Source organism: Anopheles marshallii, chromosome 2, assembly GCF_943734725.1.
Source record: "Anopheles marshallii chromosome 2, idAnoMarsDA_429_01, whole genome shotgun sequence".
Lineage (NCBI taxonomy): Eukaryota > Metazoa > Arthropoda > Insecta > Diptera > Culicidae > Anopheles > Anopheles marshallii.
Window position 1 is genome coordinate 87,733,087 of NC_071326.1, and position 18,564 is coordinate 87,751,650.

Sequence of the window (18,564 nt, forward strand, 5' to 3'; positions counted from 1 at the left end):
GCCAGGCTCGTCGGGTGTTTCCCGACTTTGTGCTCCGGACATTGAATGCAGTTGACAGTGACCATCATCCTGCGGATGGTCGGATCGTCGTCGTCATTTGGTGTGCCTTTTTAGTGTGGTAAGCGAATCTGTCGGTGATGTTCGTGGTTCACCAACGTTTGGACGCAGCACACGCCCTTTCAAAAACAGCCCACCGAAGGACAATGGCTGGACACATGGTACCTACAAATAACGGCCCCATTCCACACAACAACATCCCTGACTAGAATGCGAAAAAAGGTGATCAGCCAGCAACAGTAACAACAGCAAAAAAAAAAAACGTAGCGAGCCTTGGTGCGAGTCAAAACATCACCACTCGGAGACTCGGACTTGGAAACTACCCCAAAGGACACTCAGTAATGGTGAGCGAGACAAAAAGAAAAGGGACAAAACTTGGGGTAAACCTAAAACTGCTCGTCCTTATTACTGGTATGTTATTTTTATTACTTGTGAAAATGACGACACACTACTGCTACTGGCCTGGTCGTCGACTACAAGGATGTTTATTTATTTTTGTCTTCATTAGAACTGCTCCGCCTCGGCAAACGCCCGTGTGTGAGTGTGTGAGCCCGGGAAATAGCACAGAAGATTTCAAGCGATTTGTTGTACTACTGTCTCTCGCCACTGTTTATGACAGCAATTAAACGTGACACTTTCGACAAGGCTCGAGCTACACGTTGGATGTTTCGTGTTGTTCCCGTGCTTCCAAAACTCCCTCGAGTGGTGTGTGAAGGTTTTCCACCGCACACATACGCGGTTACAACTGCCACAGCGAAAGGACGGAAAATGGTAGACTCCACACTCCTTTCAGCCACCGATTTATGGGTGGACAGATGGCGTGTGAATTATAACTCCTACGCGCGCGCGCTCGTCCACACCACACCAACCATGTCCGACTGGGTGTTGGTGTGCACGAGTATGGGCCGGGGAGCCCTTTAGAAGTCTTCTACTATTTCACAACGGTTCGCCTTCTGTTTGGGTGTCGGGTGACATTTGAATCATTTACGGTCGTAAACCGTTCCCGGCACCGGGTACTTCGGGTAAAGGTTGTCTTCACCTGCGCATACGTATGTACCGCCCAGGGACTGTGTGTACTGTATGGCAGACGGAAGCGACAAAGGATACAGTATAGATGAGCAAGTAATATAAGAACGTGCTGACAGCAGCAGTCACTCGTGACAAGTTCTTACGTGCGGACTTTATGAGCTAGGCCACTGGCCTGAAGGTGGTGGAGCACATGGGGCAAATGTGAAAAATGGCGGCCTAGCTACTTCGTGGGAAATCGATCCGAAATTGTCTGCGACTCTGCTGAGCATTAGACGTCATTTTCCCAACACTCCTAGCACTAAAAATCTGATCGGTATTCCATTCGAGCTACCTCCAATTGAAAATGTGGTCATGTCCCGACACGCTTTTCTCCTACCAGACCGAGGGGGGGGGGGGGGGGGGGGAGATGACTGGTAAGCTGATAAATTAATTACCCTACACACTAGCCGAATGGCCGCAAGGAATCCTCAAACGAACCGAAAAGTTCCGCAGTGACCGAACCAATAAGCTCTTTTCTCTGTCGAAGAGATGAATAATAATTAGTTGCGAAAAATTATTCTCCACATGAGATGGTCGCCAGCGTTTCTCGCAGGAGTAGTACACCACATTCTCCCTCTGATGATTTAATGGTGGTGGACTCTCTTCTACAACCCAACTCCTAATCAAGTTCCTCATGCTCATCGCTCGAAGGTATTGGTGTTGCCCTTGTACAGCATACACCGAGATCAAAGTCCCAAATGTCCACCGAGAAATGTCCCAACACGGGTTGCTGATGCTGGAAGGAAAAATTAATACCACATGCATGGATGGCAGCCCCGGATCAGCAGTCAACTCTCGCCTGCCAGACGCCTGCAAGTCGGGCGTGAAAATGTATGGGGAAAGTAATTACGAAATTGGCTAAATCGCTCCTACGGTACGTCGATAATCCGGAGATTAATTTGAAGCGGCTGCAAAAGTGATGTTGCACGCGAGATGGTAGCATTCTTTCTTGCGTGGTGCTCCACCAACGGAAGGCTTAGCGGAATCCGTCTTCTTACTCCGCCCTTTGGAGGATTGAAGGTTAAAAGGCTTGACGTGAAATATTGGTCCCATGTTGAGTAAGGTCTCGAGTTCAAATCGAAAGGAGCAAAAAAAAAAACAAGGGCACATATTAGTCTCCCGGCAGTATCATCTTATCAGGTTCACCTATGGCTTGTTATGTGCTATGGGTCGGATCCGTTTGAACCCTCCTGCCTAAGGGCTGCCAGTTTGTCAAGGTAAGGGAAATTAATGATAATTGCTGGCTAATGGCACATCATCACACACAAAAAAGAGCCAGCCAGACACGCATACACACGCAGTCCACACTGATAGACACTTTCATCTTCACCCGAATCTACCTTTAATGAAAACGAGCTGAATAACACATATTCCGTACGACGTCTTGTACGTGCCTTTGCTTCAAAAAACCGCAACCAACAATTGTAGCTCAGAATTGCTTCCTGAGCGCACGATACAAATGGGGCAAAACGAAAAAAAAAACTCCTACCACAGCACACCAAAAGACGCACAAAGACATATGATAATGAGACGCTAAATTAATACACTCTCTCCGCTCCGTGGACGAACGATCTGGCCGACGACCTAATCAAATTACTCCCGCAGTGGAACAACGGACACCGGGCCGCCGGAACCCGGCAGCAACGCTTAGTGGTTGCGGTTTGCGAGCACTACGATGAGAAGCGTTACCACAACCGACACCGCCGCGTTCCCAATGCCCAGGGCTGCTGATATAGCCATCCCAAAAAATGCCGGCAGGATCATTAGAAGGACTTTTGCCGATCGTTCGTGCGGAATAAATGAAATGACACACGTAAGAACGGGCTTCCGTTAAGAGGACGCCCATTGCCACAATTACTGGCGGCTCCACTTGAAAACATTAAGCTACCACTTCTTGGGTTGTATAGTTCTCGTTGGATTTTCGACTTCTTCTCGGGTGCCTTGGACAGAACACTTGGCAAAACCGATATGTTTATCGTCGGTGGGAATCTGTCAGCTGTCTTTGGATTTTTAACCAACCACGGACACACAGATTTATAGCCCAACAATGGGCAACGAAAACAAACCTCCACACTATAATGCTCCATTATGTTGTTTTCTCCTCCGCCTGTTTGATAAAAGCAGAACATCCCACGTCTCTTCGCTCATCGGAACGCAAAAGTTAAAGCTTGTCGAGCGTTTTTGCTCGTTCATCATAATGGGTACGAGATGCTAATATCTAATCCAAACATTTCCCCAAAAACCCAAGAACCTTTGGAGTAGAGAAGTGTTGCACTGACCGTGTGTGAGTCCTAGTGGACGAAAAAATGGCAAACACGCTTATCATCCACCGTTGGCACACATTCTTCCCTCCTCAAGGGTAAGAGATATGTTTACCATTTATATTTTTCTTCTCCCACTGTCCTTCCCCCCGCTGCCTGCCACAAACAAGGACGTGAATGGCTCTATGACATATTTTCTGTATCCCATTTCAGCATCAACTCACTCCACCCCCCCGACGGGGGACGGGATGAAATGTTTGCGTGTCCTCTTTTGGGGACAGAATGATTCAGACGCGTCAAGCCATTGCCATAGCTTTAACAAACGATCCATCCTTCGCCGGTGACGTCGTTCGCCTCTGGTCATCGGGAGTCTTCCCCGGTCACCGACAAAAATTCAAGCGAAAAATAAAACAATCAACACCGGCCTAGTTCCCGGACCGGACCGACCCAACCAGAATCACCACCAAAAATTCATCCTTCACACCCGTGGTGAGATGGGGAGTCCGATTGCATGCTGCTTGTGGGTTGTGTGCGACTTTTCCGGTCCCTTTTTGGCAACTCTAATGGGCATTTAGCTCACCCCGGCGGACAAACACACCGGACACAATCGGGACGAACGTGCTAACGTGTCCGAAGCTGTCCTAGAAGTGTGTATGGGTAGTGTCGTTGAAATTTGGGACGCGCCGTACCATATGCCTACGAGGCAGTTCTACCGGGCAGTTTCTACTTGTTGTCCATTTTGAAACCCCGGGTAGAAGCTTTTCCAGCACATCTGCCCCACGGGGAAAGCTTCCCGGCAGCTTCGTTTAGCCTGAAACACGTAAGCCTTCACTTCCTGACAAAAGGGACACAAAAGGCGACACCGTTTTGTTACTCCTATAACGTCGTGTTGTCGACACATTCCAAAAAACCACCCCCCAAAAAGGATCGAAATCATTCACTTTAATACAGGAGTTAGCCTTCAACAACGGTAGGGTAAGCTTTTATTTCTTTGGTGGAAATATTATACAACCATTGTGGCCTGGTTGTATTATTTATTTGCAAGAAACCGTTCATAACTTCGCTTCTTTGTATCACTCCAAAAATTCACAGAAATCTGGAGCTTTTCTTTGCTTTTATGTACCAGAGTTCTCATGAGATTTTGTACCGGTTCCGAGGTGTGAGATTTCGGCGCCTTAACCGTAGGACCACTCTAACGGATAGGAACATATCTTGCAAGAAACTGTCAAAATGAATCTCATGCACCCGTTGCCTTCGCTCGCGGATTAACTTCCATCACAAACACTCAAAGTTACACCCAATCTGACAGCATACTCCAAACTGTCAAAACAAAACGTTGCGTATAACAACCATTATCGTAAAGTGGCATTATCATGTCAATAGTTTGCTGCCCCAACTGCTGGTGGCAAAGCTTGTTTAAAAACGCACTCCGGCGCTCGCTAATATGTTTGATAATTTATTAAACAATGCCTCTTCTTTCGCGGGGCTGGCACGCCAACTTGCCATCGGTGGAGAAACAACAAACAAATTGGCAACATCTTTGTCTTCCGTGCTGCTACTCGTGCCAGCATTGCAAAATAAAAAAAACACACTCATACCAAACGGCAATGGGCGACTAATCGTCGGTGATAAACATTTCCACTTGAATGGGGAACGATGGGCGGGAAATTCCTATCGCTCGCCCAGGAAGCCAAACGTAAAATAACAGACTCATCTTTTGGCAGTTCGCGAAATGTGCAAGTTTTTCTTTCCCGTTTTTTTTGCACCAACAAAGAAACCTCGCGGCACCTACAAGGCGCCAATCGTTCGCTCCCATTTTCCGGATAGCTTATCAAGGATGTGGTAGGGATCGGTAAATCTGGAAGCTTTTCTCGGCATCGCTGTGCCCGGCGGCCCCGTGCTGTACGATCAACAATTGAAAGTTTTTCCTGAAAGGCAGTGATGTTTTTCCGTGTTTTTTTCCTCACTCCTTAAGCCCAGCTAACTGAGCACACACAACACCGTAAACATGCACTCGATAAAAATCTTAATCTTTTGAGATATGATATTAATAATTTTCTTTCCAACTACCATTTGCAAGCTGCAGGATACAACGCCGGTGGCGGACCAGAAAGTGGCAACATTTGCGCAAATGGGATGAAACCCCCATTTTGCAGCACCACATTCCAGTGGCAGGTGCCTTCGTGTGTTTGCTACCGTTTGCCAGCACCGACTAGAGCAAAAAGGGTGCTGGTCGGTTGCTATGCTTTTCGTGTATGTGTGTGTATGTGTGTAGAATGCGCGACAGGAAAAGCTCTTCGCTGGAGCTCAGCACGCACGGCTACAAATTGCGTCTCGAGCAGGAGGCCCGATTCGATGAAGCGACGCTGGCAACTCGTTTTCTGTGCCATACATACGAAAGGGAAGGCTACGAATGCGCACAAAAACCTTTCCGCCCACCTTTCCCCGGTGTCCTTCCGCAGTACGCTGACATGAATCTCGTCGGATAAGTTTTTTCTTGTGCCTCTTCTAACTCCCCCCAAAAAAAAAAAAATCCTCCCCGAACGTACTCCACCTCATCGTGAAAAGCAGAACGCATTGAGTCAGCAGAAAATGTTTCAGCATTCACACGGGCCACCGGGAACTGGCATACACACACACACATTTACGCATACTTCCCGCATGCAAACATGAAGTCTGCCAGGCCACGCCAAAGGATGCTGTGCGTTCGTATCCTTTTTTGCCTATTTGTTTGGTGAGCAAGGGAGTAGTTGCGGTGGAAAACAGTTCAAGGGAGCCACAAGAACGAGTGGCATGAAATTTATATTTATGGTGTATGCTTTGCTGGCAGCGTACTTCACTGTTTGGTGGAGAGCAAGTGGGAAAGTATCCTTCCTGCCTCGCACGTGTGCCAGTTTGTGCGCTGGGTAGACGAGCATCTAAGACCCTTTTGGGGGCGAATATTATTAGTTGCTTGGTTTCCACGGGCGGCTGTGCCGCTGTCGTTGGCGTTTGCACTTGCACGGCGGGACTGACAACTTTCCACCCACGTGAAGTGTGCCTGCCAGTGCCATGCAGCAGCGTAGAAGGAATAGAACCTTTCCCTGTCCCTTTTGCACGGTACCTCCATTACTCGATGAGCTGACTTACTTACGGACCAACAGTTTTCCAAAACGTCACCTGCTGAAACGTTTCACCCTCTGGGGGAAAGTGAACTGTTGCTGACCCAAAACCTCCTCCTGGCAACGTTTCGAACGCAGCAACGCACTGGGAACTGGGTCGTAAAAATGATTTTTTTAAAGTACGTACGTACACGCCGCGCACACTCACTGTTTTCATCCTTGTTTTTTTGTTCCTCCCCATCAGACGCCAAACAGTCAAAAGGGGAGCCACTTCGGCATAACTTTGAAGCGGAGGGTTTATAGCCCACCCCCTAATGGGAGCTCACCTCTGGGGGGAAAACTCCCGGAAGTGGTGAACTGTGTGGGTGCGAACGACGTGTGGTTCCGCCACAAGTGGTTACACTTTTACCCTGCACCAATGTGGGTGTGGGGGTTGGAATCATTGCCGTTTTTAACCTTTTTTTTCCTCAGCTTGTGTATATAGGAACTAAAAGCTTGGACTTTAATAAACTACACACACACACACACACACACACACACTAAAGGATTCCGCTCGGAAGAGGGAAAACAAAACCAAATCTGTATCCCTCCCAAGGGTTAAAGATGAATAATAAGCGGAACCGGATTACGATGAGTGAAATTTATGAAGTTCAAGGTTATGTGCTCCGTGAAGGATTCTGAACTCCGGACACCGGTCTTGAGGATGGTAGAGCACAACACATGCGTAACAGGGAGAGTTTTGGGTGAACTCTTTTGCTTTTGCCTTTTTCAAGTAGTTCACGATTTATCGTTTATCTTACTAGAAGTTTTTGCCATCATCGGCTGAGTTACATGAGCCAGCTTATAGTAACTTCAAATATGCTGGTAGATGTAGTTTAACTCCAAGGCATTCTATCTCCTGTTGGTGGCAAATCGGCGTAACTCAGTGTTGGGAATAGAGTTTAATGCATCACGAGTCGAGTTTTCCCCAGATAATGGTCGTTGACAGTCCAGGGATTGTTCCTAGAATACCTTGATGGTATGACTTCAATAAGCGAGGCCCTCTGATCTGAATGTCGGAGGGACCTCAGACGTTTGTTTGTTTTGTTTGTCAGTGTGCCCCCATCGGATTCCTGCCATCCAAATGTGTTGGGTTCTGGAAAAAACTGAGGATGCAGTTCCGAGACGATACAAATTTGGATCACCGAAGATTCCTCAATTAAAGTGATAAGATGTCGAGTTGTAGCTAAGAGACGAGTGGTATAGTGGTCCATGAGCTCATTCTCATTTGCAAGAACTCAATTTATTTTATAGCTAGTATTCCTTTGATGGAATGAACTTTCTTTGGAAACAGTACATTAACTGTAGACGCTGGAGAGGTATTGATATCTGTAACCAGTGGCGATAGAAACATTTTCTCCAAGTTATCAAATGTCCCTATCACCTATTTCTGCAACAAAAAACACCCTGCATGCCAGCCTGGAAAAATTTGACGAAAACCTACAGAATTATTAGCCTGTGAAATCTATAGTACTATAGTCTCAGGGACATTTGTCATTATTTCATAATAAAACAAACCCCTAGATGAAAGGTTAATGTACGCATCGCAATATCTATTTATTTATTAATTACAATTTCGTCCAAATTTCCGTAGCGTTTCGTGTAGTAAAAATGTGTGGCAACGATACCTCTCAAACATTTCCATCATCTGTTCATGGTCCAAACTGTTCTCCCACTGCGAATGCACCACCGAACGATGTGCGATTCAATTTATGATTCACATTAGTGAGTGGCAAATGAATGTTTCCCTTTTTTTTATTAAAACCGCACAACGCACACACACATAAAGCATTCTTCACTGTGCCCTTCCAGGAGGGTGTCGGAAAACATGCATCATGTGGTTGAATTTGAGTCGTTTTTTTTCACTTAATTTCAAATTTTGACTACTCAATGTGCGCAAGTGTTTTCCAGCTGTTGTACCGTCGCGAACGCACAACGTGGTGTAACTTTCCCTGTGAAAAGTAGACATCCCCCGACCTAGAACATCAACCATTTTATGTTTCATTTCCTCCATGTTGGAATGCTTTTGTGTATTATTCTGTTCACTAAGTCTTCCAACTTGCTCTTGCTTTTTTTTTTGTTACGCTTTTTTGCCGACCTCCATCGACCGTGGTGGTGGTAACTAATTTATTCGTCCATTGGGGCCCTTTTACTCGTCCTGTAGGCTCGCCATGGTTTACCAGACAAATAAAGCATAAAAAAAACACACACACACCAAACCCAGTTCTATCGTGCCACCGGATCATTTACACCGAAAACGCATTTCTGTGCAGAAGGTTGATGGAAAACAAAACAGTTCAGACATCCGTACACCAAATAAAGACGAGCCAAACGGAATGAGGTTTTGTCCAATAGTACACACATCCCTTCCAATGGGAACGTTTCATTTACACGGGGAGTGACAGAAGCGTGTTTTTTTTTTGTTGGGTGGGGGGTGCTAAAACAAAGCACCCCAAAATGAGAGAAAAACCCCCTTCTCGGTTTCAGTTCCGGCCACGGATGAGACCCAATCCAGCACGAACCACGGAAGGCTGCTATCTATCCATCTTGTAATGTTTTCGTGTGTTTTTTGTTCGATTCTAGGGGTCCATGGTTCCGTTTTCTGTTGCTGTTTCCCTTTGTTTTATTCATTTAATTTACTATGCCCCACATTGTTTGGCACGTGGAAGTCAGCAGAGAAGGCGACGCGAAATACGGTCAGAAAGTTTGAGCTTTCCGGGTCCAATTCTCCAACGCTGTCCGCTGAGTTAAGAGCGATGCGACGATCTATTTGCGCGCGGTTCCACAAGTAATTAACATTTTAATGTGTTTCGACTGTGGGGGGTTCCGCGTGCCTAGAGGAGCCCTTTTTCGCGCTTCGATGCGTCCTCTGCATCGGAGACCCGCGCACCGGCAACCTTTGACGCCCCATTCGTCATTTTACTTTAGGGTCTATGCGATGCTGAATCGTGTTTGAAATGTTGTTGCTTTTGGTACGTCAATTTTAACCTCACATTCACCAGGAACCAGTGTGCCCGTTCTATCCCTTGCAGCTCATCAAAAGGCGTGGTCTCTAGTTGGTGGCTGCCGGAATTGAAAGACGCCATCAAATGTTTTGTATCTACATGCACATAAATAATAATTATCCCACAGGCAGAGACACCCAGTCCCAAATGCACCTCAATGCGAACCGTGGTACAATGCGTCATAAAAGGGGAGGTACGTCCAGTGGGTGACGGGGTCGGGACAGTTGTAACAAGCATAAACGCATGAAACATGAGCGTGTGTTTTGTGTACGTAAAGACAACAAGAGAAGCGAAAAAAAAGCCTTCCCTCTCGTTAGGCGACACGAAATATAGATTGAATTTCAATGACTTTGAACTTAATATTAATGAGCCGCAACTATCGTGCGGCGGCAATACGTGGCGTTGCAATACAGTGGCTTTGATTAATTTTCACTGATTTTTGTCAACGCAAAGGCACTGGCTTGGAATGATTTTTTCAACCGCCAGTAAAGGTTGTAAGGTAGGAAGAGCCACGGAGAGCCAAAGATGGGGAAGCGTTGAGGAAAATGGTGAAAATTTATGGTGCCAAACAAATCGAAACGAAACAAGCAAATCAGACGGTGGAAACTTTCTCTAGAATGCAATGAAACGTGTACTGAAGCAACGTTGCGTACCGTGGAGTCACGTGGATGGCGGCATGAATTATAACTCTATTCCCTACCATCAAGTCAACCGAATGTGAGTGCGAGACGATATAAAGGAATAAAAAAATGGAACAGAAAGTAATACTCTAAACTAATTTGTTTTCATTTCACAGCCAACAAAGAATGTGCAACCTGTGAATGAAATTGGAAGGTGAATTAATCTTTCACCCGTATTGATGGCCACAGCAATCGCTGCAGCAGGAGCGGATAGGGAAAGGGATGGGACGGCTTCCCGCACTGAATGAAACGGACACGTTTAATCAACGGAAAACGGCTTCACATACGCCCGGACCCGGCTTTTATGGTGCTTGATTTTCGCACGCCAAAAATTGGATTCCATTTTTCCGCGACCCCGGTCGAACATTCATGACAATTTCATCTCATCCCTGCAAAATGGCAACGGCGAACCAACGGCCAACAAACAAACAAAAAAATACACACCCTCACGCACAAGCCGCCGGTGTGCGCGCGTGTTTCTGCCATTTTTATATGAAGACGGATGCGACTGCCTGAAAGCTCATCACCATTACGCGGATGTGGTGAACGCGTGGATCGGCGGGTTGTTGGGCGATGGAGCATGGTGGACTGATTCACGTTCGATTTGGTTTTTGGTGGCATCCCTAAAACTGGAGGCAACAAAAAAAAAAGCGGGAGCCTTCCGTACACGCTCTTCGGTGAAAGGGAAGTAAAAAATGGCACCCCATAAATAATAATTGCCATCATATGTGTATGTGTGTGCGCTTTGTCCCCGGTAGCGGAACGGACGAAAAAGAAAGGGCACGGAACTCGGTGTGCTGGAGGATCCGAACCGAGGGACAGAGGAAACATTAACGCAATCGTATTTCAGTTGATTTATGCTACCGGTGCACAACCCCCACGACAGCAGTGATGGCGTGCGCTGGGCTTTGGTGAGTGGGGCAGCGAAAGAAGTGCAGCGAAAAACAATCATAAAAGCAACCCCAACATGGACAAGGAATGGAGGGGGGGGGGGGGGGGGGGGGGGGGAATAGAAAAACAGATACAATGTATCCACACATGGTGGACACACTCGCGGTCTATTTCATCTACGGCTCCCGAAGCAAAAACACCGCGTTGAAATAGAACGTTGCCGCGTACGCCAGGAATTACTTTCGCCCATTGGAACGGTGCAGATTTTACAGCCGGCTACAAAAAAAAGAAAGGTGACGAATCGTAATTATGCTGTACATATTGGACATGTGACCTTCTCCCTTTTTTTTTCTTCTCCCGCGTACTACAGGTTAACACTTTCGCGCGTGTCCCGGCAACGCCGGTGAAATGAAATTGCCAACGGGGCAACCAGGGCCCGGACGACGTAATGAACATATGAGATATGAATTTCAATTAAAACGCTGAAAAGTTCACTTGTGACCCTGTCGCGGAACAAAGTTTACCGTTGTGGGGTTCCGTTTTGCAAGTGCCTGTGAGCGAAATATTGCGCCTTTGCCGCTCCGTGTACGAGCACGAGTGCCTCGTAGGGATGATTAGTTGGGTGCACGATTGGGTTTTACTTTTGCTCGTTTTCCCTTTTTTCGGTGTCTAAAGTTATTACCGATAGTGCTGCTTTTCCTGCTACCGTAGCACCCCCGGGAGGTCAGCGAGAGTTAGACCAGAGCACCGTACGTTGTGTTGTGGTGTGGTTGGACATAAAAAAAAACTGCCGCTTTCATGGTGGCCGCTACTTGTCGTGGCAAAAGGTGTCAGAATGCATGAAAAATGCAACGCTTCATCTGCAGTTATGGCAGATCTACCTCCACACCTGGCGTGTCCCAGAATTCGCGATTCCCTTCGGTCGATTCGATTTTATTTATTTTCCTTCCCCATCTAACATTGTGTACCACCAAACACACACACACTAAGGGTTACCGACAAAAAAAAAAATCAGCACACAACAGCGAAAATGCTGTGGGTCGGTCGGTCTTCTAAAACATGAATTCACGATCTGTCGGCTAGATGGTGATCCTGTCCCGACGATAAAGGGAAACGTATAAATATAAATAAAAAAAAACCCCGAGCTCCCACGCAGGTGCACACACACGGTTGGCCGTCATTGGGGGTCGGTCTCGGGGTACTCGCTCGCACTCGTCCAGCTGTGCGGGCATTATTATTCATAAATGTCTGCATCATCTCGCTGATGGCACCGAATCCTGATCAGCACCGGGGACATTTTTCCCGATGTGTGCAAAAATGGCGCACTGGGAAAACGAGCGATCTCTAATCCGCAGCTGTCAGCGGGTCCACCATTTTCGAAACGCCAACCAGTAGGCCATGTCAGATTGCAAGTTTTTGGTAATTTTTTTTTTTATAAACTAATTCTAGTTAGTTTTGAAAATGTGGGAACCTTTTTTTTCGCTCTCTTCTCCACCCAATTCTACATGTTTGATCGATCGCCTTTCGACACAGAATTACACGTCACCACAGTGGCAACGGACAAAAATGGACGCCAAATGGTGGAGACGGCAAATTAAATGGTTTGCTTTACGATGCGTTTCATCCGTGCTGTCTCGGTATTAGCTACCGATTTATGCAACTAAATTGAAGCCTGTTTCGAGACGCAGATATGATCCAAATTTATAGCATCCCGTCATCGTCGCGGGGTATTTGTTTTGCTTTTTTAATCGGTGAATTTATAATCCCATCACATCCCGCCGGGTGGTTTGATAAGTGTGCATACGTTTCCAAGCTCCGTTTGTACACGGTACTGCTACCACTGTACCATTAAAATAGTTTATTTATTACAGCCACCCTTTTGCTGCCTTAGGTTTCGTTCCACTCCGTGTCCCCCTGGAGGCGAATCACTCTTACAAGATGTGGACAACCTTCTCTGGGGCTGGCTATCGGTTAAATTATTTGCCCGATAACCGAACGAACCGAAACCGGCATGCCCGAATAGAGCGATAAATTCCAATGTTTACACTAATCAACAGTCTGCTGCCCACGGTGGAACGTTCCTTTACATTTAATTAAAACATATCATATTAATTTGTGGCAAAAGGTCGTCAGATTACGATTGGAACCGCTCTCGCCTGTCCAGGGTGCGTAATCATAACCGATAAGAGATCAGCTAGACCTTCGGGCGGTTGTGGTTTTTGTCGGTAATCATTCCCCTCTAAATCTGTCACAGCTTGTTCCGATGGATCCGAAGCCGCACGGCTGGGGGTCACGACGGCCGATCTGCAAAAGCGCAAGCACACAACACACCAGTGTCCGACAGGGATGCGAGAAATATTTTGCATTCTCGTTAATTAAACATGGAACGTTGGGCTGTGGCATCGTTCGCTCACTACCCTGTCCTAATTCTCGCGAATTCGCGAATTGAGTGTTTGATTAGGACTAGAAAAATCAGTTTCGTGTTAAAGAGCTGCTCAGACGTCAGGGTGCCAGAAGGAGAAAGCTTACGGGGCTAATTTCACCCTAATAAACCAGGGATAGGGTATACCTGACGTGCATAAGCTCTCCGGTGCGTTACGCGCACAGTAAACTTCCCCAAAAGAAGCAACAAAACTTCAACTCTAAAGCTGAAGCCTCCAACAAACGAACTCTCTGCCTAATGCGCTCAAAAATTCCAAACACTCCACAAGACCCATGCCCAAATTTATGACAGTGTTGAGTCATTAATGGACCAGGGCTGCGTGGCGTGGAGTGTTTTGGAAAATGCCTGAAATTTATTATCCAATCAACCTTGTTCGGTACTGGGGCAGGGAGTCGGCAATTTCCAAAAGGTACACGAGGGAGTCCGCATTAATTCCTAAACACGGCGAACGGTATCTTCGGCATGCAATAACCGGGCCAACATTCCTAGAGCACACCGGCTTACACTTTTACCAGGAATCTCCACCACCACGGGGAGACAGGGCACGCAGATACCACACTGTGCAGGATGCGACACAGCCCACTTGCTAGAATAAGCGCCACCGCAAAGGGGTTGACATAGCAGGTAGCAAGATTTTGTCCCGATCGTTTGCCCCCTCTCTGAAGAAAGGAAAACCAACCGTTTTTTTTTGCGCTTCATGGTGACCCTTTTTTCCCAGCATTACCTAGTATTTTCGAAACCGGACCATTAGACGTACTTGAACTACGTTTTTCCCGCTCTTTTCCGCTGGCCGGAGCAGGGAACCCCACACGAACACGAACACTCCTTCCCATTAAAGTGTCATTTCAAATTACAAAATTACGTCTTCAGACCGGGGCTGGGTCTCCGTTTACTGGCCGTAGTTTCCAATTTCCATCTGTGACGACGCGTACACGCCCAATTGTTTCTGACAGTGGCCGTATTAGCTCGCCATTGGTACCATATGTGACCTGCTTAACCCCCCCATCAGGGAAAGGACGAGCAGACGAGCGAACTCGGCCTGCGACTGTGCCCTTTCGCAAAGTTCTTAAACTTGAAACGGCCAGTGGGAAAAGGCAAACGGGAACGGAATGAGCTCTCGGTTAACCGCGCCGTGTCATAAACAAAGGTTAGCTTCAGATCGTCCACCGCTCCAAGTCCGAAAAGGAGCGCACATTGCCACAATGAGATTATTGGAAAGGGGATTGGAAAAGTTTGAATTCGCTTGAAGCAAGTGGGCAACACGTATCTTCCTCCTTTTTGGAGAAAATAATGGCGAGTGGTGTGAGTGTTGCAATTTTCTGTACGAACATTAATTCAACTTTTACCAAGTTTTAAAATATATCCAAGAATAAATGTCTTATTAGTCCTCACCACCGGAGGGATATGATCTACGACTTTCAGAACGGTGGGTAAAACAACGAAGCATTGGAGACACCATACTCCAACAATTCCATCAATTATCTTCTCCATCTTAAAGTCCCCGCTAGTCATAGCATTGCGTTAACCTTCTAACATTTTGTCCATGACAAACAGCACGGCGTCTACTACGCCCACGATGGACCTCAGCTCCAGACAGACATACAGCTCTCCCCTGCCCGCCCAAAAAACCACAACCAGCCCTAAAATGGCCAACCAAATTGCAATCCGGAATTGCAGCCGAAATGTTGCCGACCTGCTTTCAAGCTGCCGCTCAACCGCAGCCGATGAAGCAAAAGCCTTGCCTTTCCTTCGCTTTCGGAGAGGAGCACGGGATGAATTATGCTTAGCGGGCGCCGTGTGACGCAGACTTCGTGCGGCGGTACGGAAATTAATTATCAAGATTTCGCACACATCTCCACCGTGTGTGTGTGAGTTCGTGTGTCTCGTTTCAACTCCACGGAACTCCCAGTAAGGCTAGACGGTACAGACATTTTTGGCATCCTGTCAACACTGTAGAGGGTGGCCTAGTTTTCGGTAGCCTAGTTTTCGTTTCTGGACTCACTGTCAAGCAAACTAAAACTTTTTCCCATTATAACACCCCTAGCACTCAGGTTGGAAAAAGCCAAATTCATTGATTTAAGATGTATGTGTTAAATACGCGCAAGAGATAAAAAAACATTATATCTAAACGACTGGCTCACAGACGCTTCTTATCGAAATTCTCACTAAATCAACGTTAGCTGATACTCAACAGTGGTCGCATTTATCGAACCTCTGCTTATCGTTCTTCCGCAACGGTCAATGGTTCACCGTTAATCCCACAAATCCCTCGGGCGATCGAGATAGTAACTGATGTCTGTTTATCCAGAGTGTTAATGAGCCGCACTAACTGTGGCGCAGTTAGTTATGTTTTAACGTTCCACCGGAGTCGGTGGTGCACTACAGCTCAGTGATAGGTTTCCCTGTGAAGACACACAATGGATAGAAAAGTGCGTGTAATTAGCATTCTGCTCGGTTGTTTGGTGCTGTTTAGCGATGGACAATCTTTGGACAGTGGGTTGCTGGTCGAACGGGAACAGGATGACGTGATGCGAGTGCAGAAGAGTGCAGCAAATTCCTTCCCGACCGATGAAGGTGCCGATAGCTTCGTCGTGGAGAAGGAGTACGACCCGCATGAGGTAACTCCCTTCCTGGTCGGTGGTGGACCGGCAATCGCCGGTGCGTACCCGGCCCAGGTCGCCATACAGATCGGTACGACGACGTTCTGCGGTGGATCGATCCTGAACCAGAACCACATACTCACTGCGGCCGGTTGTGTGCTGGATGCGAACAACAACCTGATCGCCGCCAACCAAGTGACGGTGCGTGCCGGCGTGCTGGTGGTGGACCAGAATGCACCGGCCCTTGCCGTCAACCGGATCTTCCCCCATCCGCAGTACAACCCGTGGTCGTTCGAGCACGACATTGCCGTGCTGAGGCTGACGAACAACATCGTGTTCCCGCAGGTGGCCACACCGAACATGGCACCGGCCGAACTGAACCACCGGATCGTGCGTGATGCGGACGTTTGCCAAGTCCTTGGCTGGAATTGGTTGCCCACTGCACAGAACGTACCACTCCAGGTGCTGAATGTTGTGTACGGGTCTCGGGCTACCTGTACCGCCCAACACCAAGGGATGCTGCGCGATTCGATGGCCTGCACAGAGCTTACGGTCAACACGCACGGAATCTGCGCAGCGAACCGTGGTGGCGGTCTGTACTGCAACGATCTGCTAACCGGTGTGATCTCGTTCGGGTTCGGCTGTGGAACGAACAACACGTACACGGTGCACACCCAGATCCGATTCTATCACCACTGGATACAGCAGCAGTTTGTACGCACGGATACACCGGTCGCCGGCCCTACTCCGATGCCGGGTGTAGGAGGTGGCGGTGGTGACGCCAGCAGCATCACCCTCTCCCTAGCGACCATCATGGTAGCGATCGTATCTGCCCTCTTCCTCAACTAAATCCCCACAGTATCAGTATCAGTAATGTGTCCGTAAAACGCAAAGAAGTCCAATAAATGCACAACATCAGCTGCAGTGAGTGCAGCAAACAAAACCAAAATCGAACACCCGCGTGGTTTAATGTTTTCATCACCGCATTTATTCGCTCACAGATCAGTGCTTGGGTGTGTTCGCATTAGGCCAAAGATAAAGTACAGCAAGGTGTACAGTATACAGTAGCCCATAAAGATAACGTACACGATGTATCCGAACGCGGAGTTCGGTTCCGTAAAGGTAAAACTACTATCGGGTGCGGGCTCTGCCAACTGGGAATCAATCATTGTTGCCAGATTTCTCGGGCTGGTAACGTTACGCAATTCTAGCATGGTAACCGAGGTGCCACAGGGGGCGTACGCATCCGGCTGCAGAGTTAGCATAGCGTAGGGGGTTAGGTTTTCTAGCACCATCGCTCCTTCCAGATTGTACACGCCGAGACCACCGCAGTGTAATGTGTTGATCAATTCTTTCACAGAATGGTGCTGTCCGGGTTCTACCAGAAGTAACGTTTTGTGCAGAGTTCCTCCCGGCTCCGCTCGGTGCCAGCAAAGCAATGATGTACCATTGTGTCGTTGCGCCTGCTCATCTGGAGCTTGTGATGTGGGGTTTCTACGCACTCTACCGAACGTGCTGAGCACAACTAGCTGCTCCTGTCCTGGCTGCTGTGCCAGCATCCGATCGACAGCAAGACTGGATGTGCGTCCCGTCACCTCAGAACTGCCATAGCGTACCAGAATTTGCCGCAAACTACGATGACCTCGCCGTACGCAAGCGTCCGTTGTGAGCACATGTGGTCGGAGCATCTTATCAATGATCCAACCTCCACAAGCCGCACCATGAACACCCTCTTCAATAGCAACCTTAGCGATTAAAAGGAAACGAACAGGAAACGATGTGATAAGCGTTAGACCTAACGTTTCTTTGTTCAATTAACAGCCAGTTCTTTTAGGAAATATTTCCAGAACTAATGCTAGATATAATTCACAGCAAAATTACATCACCTAATGACTTTCGATAAGATCTTCACACTCTTTTCCCGTGTAACTTACAAATTCTGGAAAACGAAACGTCTCACACGCAACACCACCCAAAACAGCCACCAGTACGAGGGTTGGCCACCGGGACCCGTGCATGTTAGCCATATTCTTCTCACCTACTAACTGCTATCGAGTATCGATCACCTGTTAACGCGTTTCTGTTATCATCGAACTCAAAACCTCCGACCAGTACGGGTGCGTCATTTCATTATCGCTATCAAATCGCGACCGTGATTTTAAGAAGCCGGCACAAACAACATGCTCTGTTTTATTTTTGGCTTCCCATCGGCTATCGGCAGGTCTTAAGGTGTTCGGAGGTGGTTGCGACGAGATTACTATTGTTTTTGAATGGAACGCATAGAAGAGAAAAGAAGAAGTGGCACGATTCGAGATGACTAAGGTAAGTTGTGGACAAAGATCGGGTGAGTGTTTTAAGCACGTGAACTTAATATTCGCAACACCTTTTAATATGACTCATGTGTCTTTTTTTAGCTTCC

General features: G+C 47.4%; 2 protein-coding genes across 2 annotated transcripts; one reads left to right on the forward strand and one right to left on the reverse strand.

Moving 5' to 3' along the window:
- Window positions 1–15,962: 15,962 nt before the first annotated feature.
- Window positions 15,963–16,994, forward strand: LOC128708851 (trypsin-like). The gene has a single exon (XM_053803832.1). It carries the CDS (start codon window positions 15,963–15,965, stop codon window positions 16,992–16,994), a length of 1,032 nt encoding a protein of 343 aa, XP_053659807.1.
- Window positions 16,995–17,140: 146 nt separating this feature from the next.
- On the reverse strand, window positions 17,141–18,271 carry LOC128718775 (uncharacterized). The gene is made up of 3 exons (XM_053812392.1): window positions 18,248–18,271; window positions 18,080–18,193; window positions 17,141–17,890 (listed from the first exon to the last, which is right to left on the reverse strand). Exons 1-3 carry the CDS (start codon window positions 18,269–18,271, stop codon window positions 17,141–17,143), a joined length of 888 nt encoding a protein of 295 aa, XP_053668367.1.
- Window positions 18,272–18,564: the final 293 nt, after the last annotated feature.

What these genes read in the sequence shown, in the direction of transcription:
- LOC128708851 (XM_053803832.1), top strand. Translation starts at nt 15,963, where the DNA reads ATGGATAGAAAAGTGCGTGTAATTAGCATTCTGCTCGGTTGTTTGGTG.
- LOC128718775 (XM_053812392.1), bottom strand. Translation starts at nt 18,271, where the DNA reads ATGACGCACCCGTACTGGTCGGAG. An exon ending in CGCACCCGTACTGGTCGGAG is followed by an intron (nt 18,194 to 18,247) that starts GTTTTGAGTTCG and finishes GATACTCGATAG; the next exon opens with CAGTTAGTAGGTGAGAAGAA. An exon ending in CGTTTCGTTTTCCAGAATTT is followed by an intron (nt 17,891 to 18,079) that starts GTAAGTTACACG and finishes TTAATCGCTAAG; the next exon opens with GTTGCTATTGAAGAGGGTGT.